Source organism: Cygnus atratus, chromosome 14 (assembly GCF_013377495.2).
Source record: "Cygnus atratus isolate AKBS03 ecotype Queensland, Australia chromosome 14, CAtr_DNAZoo_HiC_assembly, whole genome shotgun sequence".
Classification (NCBI taxonomy): domain Eukaryota; kingdom Metazoa; phylum Chordata; class Aves; order Anseriformes; family Anatidae; genus Cygnus; species Cygnus atratus.
This window is the reverse complement of record NC_066375.1, coordinates 10183520-10190050: the sequence shown is the minus strand read 5'-3', so window position 1 is coordinate 10190050 and position 6531 is coordinate 10183520. Positions and strand designations below refer to the sequence as shown.

The following is a 6531-nucleotide window of genomic DNA, read 5'->3' as shown; positions in this document are numbered from 1 at the left end:
CTGGCAGCTGATACCATCAAAATGTCAGCTGTTAAGAAACCTCCCAGTTTTCAGCAAACCATGTTTGTCAAGCAAAGTGATTAAAGTCAGATTTTGGAAGTTCTGCTCCTATCACTCCAACCGATCTGCATCTACCCTAATGCATTGCAAGGGTGTGCCTGAAATTAAGGCCATCCACTCAGTCTTTCCCAAACTATTCATGTAATAGCAATATACTGCTGGAGCCAGGTTCATAGCTTCTTGACAGAAGTGCTTGTTAAGTCTCAACCTGATGACGATGATAATAATAACAGTATGACTAGAAAAGTACAGAAGAAACTAGTACTTATTATTAGATGGGCTCACATAGGTTGCAAACAGTAAACAAAAGGGGAAGTTATAACCCAGTAATTACAAGTTAACAAACAATGATGTTTTCATGATATGTAAAGAAGTCCATTTTCACATGTGGAAACAAGGTATAAATGACTGCAAAGAAAAAAGATCATTTAATAAAATGCTTGAGATGTACTGGGTTTGGTAAAAATGTCTGTACCATCCAAACTCACAAGCAGGTGACTGAGCAAGTTGGAAGGAGTCTTGGAGAAAGTAGTAGTGAGCACCCCACTACTAAATGAAAAAATGTCAGGACCGTTTCTATTCTATGTTGATTTTTCTAATGGTATATCTACATGTAGCTATTTTAATTTGTAGATGTGCGAAAAGGGCACCCATCTCTAGAAATGAACTATTTTACAGAACTGATATGTAGTAGACAAAAGTTTTGATGGCTGCACTTGAATAATCGCCATTCCTGTGCAAGAATTAATTTTAAAGAAAACAAGGCATGTCAGTTTTGGACCTATGATTGTGCCCATAGAAGCCAATCAGATGTGCAATGGATGGTGTTATCCCTATGGTAACCGCAGTTGAAAACTGGAATTTCACTATGTATTCTTGGCAGGCAGAAACAATCAAGACCATTGGTTTTATACAGATTTGCTAAGCAAGGTGAAGTAATAATCATTGAATATTTAGTAAATACCATAGCTGTATAAAATACATGCCAAATTGATATTTCAGACTGCACAGCTTGCTGTAATGTTTTTCAAGCACTGGAAAAGGTGGCCTAGGGAAGTAGTACGGTCCTCATCCCTGGGGGTATTTAAGAGATGTGTGGCCATGGCACTCAGGGATGTGGTTTTGTGATGGGACTCGATAGGTCAGGTTGATGGGTGGACGTGATGATTTGAAGGTCTTTTCCAGCCTAAATGATTCTGTGATTCTATGAATACACATTGACTTTCAGTCCAGAACCTCTTAAAGTAAGTCATACTCAGCCCAGTGTTGAGGAGTGTGACAAAGGGGCTTCTCTGTAGGCCCCATGCCATGCCTTCTCCTCGCCTGCCTTACACTGACATGTCTTCCTTTGGCTTCCTTCTGGTACAGTGTTGTTGTCTGTCTGTAAGGCACTTGCATTCAGTGAGAATAGTGAAGATTTAAAAGCTATCTATCTACATTTGATATAAGCTTGTTCAGTGATAACTCCAATTTATTGCATATTTATTTGCTTCTGTATGTATCTTTTACTAATTAGTTTTTTGCCTATTTTAAAATGCAACTTTCTTGGGAAATCCTTTACAATATGTGAGATAGAGTTTGAAAACAGACTTTAGAATGACCATCTCAGAAATTTTTTTTAACGTATTTTTAACGTAACTTTGTCTTCGTATCCCATTTCCACGTTTCAAAAACTAAAATAACAAGTAGAAGTCATGTTCTGTGGTACTTTCTCCAGGTCAGCAGCTCTTTGAATGCTCTTACATTATTTTACTGACTTTCCCTTCCACCTGGGAGACGGCTTGGAGGCTGCAGCCTAGGGCAGGAAAGTCTGGAGAGGGCAAGGACCAGTTGAGGGGACTCAGATCTTAACTGTAAAAAACAGGCAGCATTTCGGATGTAATTTAATGCTTAGATATTAGACACGATAACAGAGGAGGAAACAGCGTCAGCGGATATCGGAACGGCCTGGCCGGGCCCTCTCCGCCGCCAGTCCTGCAGCAGGGAGGACAGCCTGCCCTCCACAAAGATGGCCGCTCGGGGACGGGAACCTCGCTCAGCCCAAGATGGCCGCCGCGCCACCACCCACGGGATCAACGTGCCCACAACAAAGATGGCTGCTCGACCCGCGGAGTGGGCGGAGGTGGGGGGGGGGGCAGCGCCCTTACCCAAAATGGCGCCGCGAAGCCGGCGGGGCGGGGCGGGGCGGCCGGGGTTGGGGCGGGGAGGCGGGGCCGGGGGCGGGGCGGGGGCGCGCCCGGCGGCGGAGCGGAAGTGGCGCGGTGCCTCCTCCAGCTGGTTGTCATTTCGTGCGGCGGCTCGCTCCTGAGGAGACCGGGCTCGGCGGCGGCCGGGCGGGGAGCGGCGGCGGCGGCAGCAGCAGCAGCAGCAGCAGCAGCAGCAGGAGGAGAAAGGAGGAGGAGAAAGGAGGAGGGAGGCACCGGCTGCGGCACCGAGGCAGGAAGCGGCTGGGGGGGGGGGAGGGAGGGGAAGGGAAGGGAAGGAGAAAAGGGGAGGTAGAGGGGGTTAAAGGAAAAATCATAATAAGCGGCACGACGGGGCGAGCGGCAGCCGAGGACCCGTCGCGGCCAGGCTCGCCGGCTGCTGGAGCTCCTGCCGCCCGCCCGGAGCCGTGGGTGCGTGTGGCGCTGCCCTTCTGCCGTCGCCGTCCCCCCCCGGAGGCAGCGTCCCCCCGCCCGGCGCCCGGCTGGTTTACATGAGGGGGAAGGAAGCCCGCCTGGAGCCCAGAAGACGCGCAGCAGGGGAAGGACTGCTCCGAGGAGCCGCCGCCGCCGCCACCTCCGGCCCCCGAGCCCCGGTTAGTCCGCACGGCTCCCCTCTCCGCGGCACCCGGCGGCCGAGCCCCTGCCCCGAAATCTGCGGGAGAACCGCTTAAACACCTTCCATGGGGGAGAGAGGAGCCCGGCCCCCCGCCGCCTGCACCTTCCCCTCCTCGCCGGAGGCTGCTCCTCTCCTGAGGTAAAAGAAAAAAAAAAAAAAAGGAAAAAAAAAAAAAAGCCTACCCCCCCCCTGCCTACCCCGACAGCAGGACACTCGTGAGGGTGGGGGGACACCGCGGGGGGCACCCCACAGCGAGCCGGGGCCTGGCGAGCCCAGCCTGCCTGCACCCAGCCCAGCCTGCCCGGCTGGATGCGGAGACCCTGAGGGGAAAAAAAAAATCACCACGTCCACGCACATCCAGCCTGCCCGGAGGGAACCCACGGATCCGGGAGGAAGGAGGCGAGCCCGGCACCAGGAGCACCCTCCCAGCTGCGGAGAGAGAGCAAGAAAAATCGCCTTCCCCTTCCTCCCGCACAGCTTGCTGTCCCCTCCCTTCCCTTTTCCCGAACGCTGAATGCTGATTTCTGAGATGAAAATCTTCCTCCGCGGACAGCCAGGGCTCATGTGAAGGACACGCAAATATTGGATCATAAATAAGAAGCGAGTCTGGCGAGCTCAGAAACCCAGCCCAAAAGGAGCAGCATCAAGAATCCACCCTTCTCCTGCACAACTCACTCCCCACCCAACACACACAGAATACTAATTTCCTGAGATAAGATCTTACCCCTTCTAAACAACCACACGCGCGCACACACACACACACACACACACACAGTGTATATTGTTGCTACACATAATAGGTTAAACACAGCAGCACGGTAAAAAGCCTCCTCTGCAACTCACGCCTCTTTTTCACCCCTCTGAATGCTGAAATCCTGAGGTAAATTTTTTTCTTACCCACAGCAAAGACTCTTTTTGAACAGGACAAATATATATTAGATTATAGAGATGTATTAAATTATTCCAGATTTAAATCTATTTTTTTGCTGCCAAGGGGTCGGGGGACCAGACGTCATTGTATATTTTTTTTTTCCTCTTAACTCATTTATGGGCGAGTCAAGGCTGCTGAGGAGGAAAAAAACAGGATAGTTAGAATCTCTTTATCCTTATTGCCCAGAAGCTTTTTCTCTCATTGCTGTGTGTTTCGTTTAGAAAAAGGAAACCTCTTATTTTGTGAACCAAAGATTTATTTTTCCCTTTCTCCTGGCTGAAGGGAGGAAACGGGCACCAATTGACACATTTAAATAGTTGAAGAAATCTATCTTTTGCAAAAACAAAAGTCTATATCCAAATCTGAAATAAATAGCGTGGAGGGAGAAACTGGAATATCTAGCTAGAAACAGGATACTTAATAATCTCTCCTCAGAAGAGGAAGAGGTAAACACTAAACATCGACTTGTTCTTACACAGAGGATTCAAACCCTAAATATAATAAATGGGGGATTACGGGTTTGGAGTGTTAGTGCAAAACAACACTGGAAATAAGTCAGCTTTTCCAGTCAGATTTCATCCACATCTGCAGCCTCCACACCATCATCAAAATGCAACCCCCAGCCCTGCTGCTTTTATAAATAATAACACAGCTGCCAATGGCAGTAGTGCTGGGTCAGCTTGGCTCTTTCCTGCTCCAGCTGCCCATAATATTCAGGATGAGATTCTGGGGTCAGAAAAATCTAAAACTCAGCAACAGGAAAAGCAAGAGTCCCTAGAAAAACAGCAGCTTTCCCCTAGTCAAAGTCAGGAAGCAGGCATGCTCTCTGAACCTGAGAAAGCTAAAACTGAAGAAAATCAGGGTGATAATTCTTCGGAGAATGGCAATGGAAAGGAGAAAATAAGAATAGAGTCACCGGTGTTAACAGGATTTGATTATCAAGAGGCTTCGGGGCTAGGCACTTCGACACAGCCCTTGACATCCACTGCATCTTCTCTGACTGGTTTTAGTAACTGGTCTGCAGCTATCGCTCCTTCTTCCTCTACAATAATCAATGAAGATGCAAGTTTTTTTCACCAGGGAGGGGTCCCTACTGCCTCGGCTAATAATGGTGCTCTGCTGTTTCAGAATTTTCCACATCACGTCAGCCCTGGCTTTGGTGGTAGCTTTTCCCCTCAAATTGGACCCCTCTCTCAGCACCACCCTCATCACCCCCATTTTCAGCATCATCACAATCAGCATCAGCAACAGAGGAGGTCTCCTGCAAGCCCTCATCCGCCTCCATTTACACATAGAAATGCTGCTTTTAATCAGTTGCCTCATTTGGCTAATAATCTAAACAAGCCGCCTTCTCCATGGAGCAGCTACCAAAGTCCATCGCCGACACCATCTTCATGGAGCCCCGGGGGCGGTGGATATGGTGGGTGGGGTGGGTCCCAAGGTCGAGACCACCGCCGGGGACTGAACGGAGGGATAACGCCCCTGAACTCCATCTCGCCCTTAAAGAAGAATTTTGCAAGTAACCATATCCAGTTGCAGAAATATGCTCGACCCAGCTCGACCTTTGCTCCGAAATCATGGATGGAAGACAGCCTGAATAGAGCTGACAACATTTTTCCTTTTCAGGTGAGTATTCTCTGTTAACATCCATAATAAAAGTAACACGAGTGCATTAAAATACCATAGAGGGGGTGGGATGGGGATTTGAAAGCCCGGTGTGATTGTATGACTTCTGTGTTTGCAACTAAAAAAAGCCACACGGCTAACTTGAAATGTCATAGTAATTACACTCGGAGCTGTGAATCATGTGTTTCTTGTTTTTTTAATAGTAGTGGTCATATAAATGTCTATATCCCACCAGGCGTCTATAATTAGCCAGTTTCCTTCAGCTTAATATTTATACACACGAAGAAATAACCAAAGAACAAATGTAGTTGCAAGTAGCAAGTACATCTACAAAAAGGAATAAAGAAAAAAGTGCTGCCTGATGAAGTGCAAGAGATCTGAGGCCTTCTGAAGTATTTGAAAACATACCACATCTGAGAAAAGTATTAAGCGATTGTATTTTGCTTTACAGTACCATATGGACTTGTAGTGCAACAGAATTTTTGTAGCATTTTTTGGAAACTGATTTTTTTATATGGTGGTAATCAAAACATTTTGCTTTCCTGAGCGATGGCAGCAAATTCTGGGTACAGGCCATTAAATCACAACCAAAAATAGATCTGGACGAACGTCAGATGGTGGTCTCCTGTGTTTTCATATGGCCTCATCCTGATAGGAGATAGCTTGTCTGACATTTCACTCTCTCCTTCTAGGCTAACTTTTTAGGAATCTGAAAGGAACTGTAGACTGCTGAACCTCACTTGCAGTAAAAATTAAAACTCTTCACCTGACCATTAGTTAAAACTTTTTTTGTGTGTGTGTGTATATGCCTTTTGTGAAGTCCTTTAACGTGGATTCATAAGCCCAAGAATTCTTTGACACTTAGTGGGGTTTTTTAAACATCTTCAAATGAGGGCAAAAGTGAAAATTTCAAAACGACTGCAGTATTTCTAGTCATGCTGTAAGAAGCAGGGTGACCTACTTTAAAATAATTTGAGAGATCAGTAGATAAGAACTGTGCAATATGTCTCATGTTATCAACCACCCTAGAGAAATATAAATATATGTAATAATGGCACGGTGGATTCAGACATAGGAAGGGTTCGGTTCTCCTT

At 47.1% G+C, this 6531-nt stretch overlaps 1 protein-coding gene across 1 annotated transcript in view; it reads left to right on the top strand.

Moving 5' to 3' along the window:
• The first annotated feature begins 2578 nt into the window (after positions 1–2578).
• Positions 2579–6531, top strand: part of CPEB4 (cytoplasmic polyadenylation element binding protein 4) — a 43068-nt gene continuing 39115 nt past the window's right edge. Inside the window, exon 1 of the mRNA XM_035559735.2 lies at positions 2579–5437. Within this exon, the coding sequence (XP_035415628.1) occupies positions 4316–5437 (1122 nt within the window). The 5' untranslated portion in view covers positions 2579–4315. The remainder of the gene's footprint in view (positions 5438–6531) is intronic.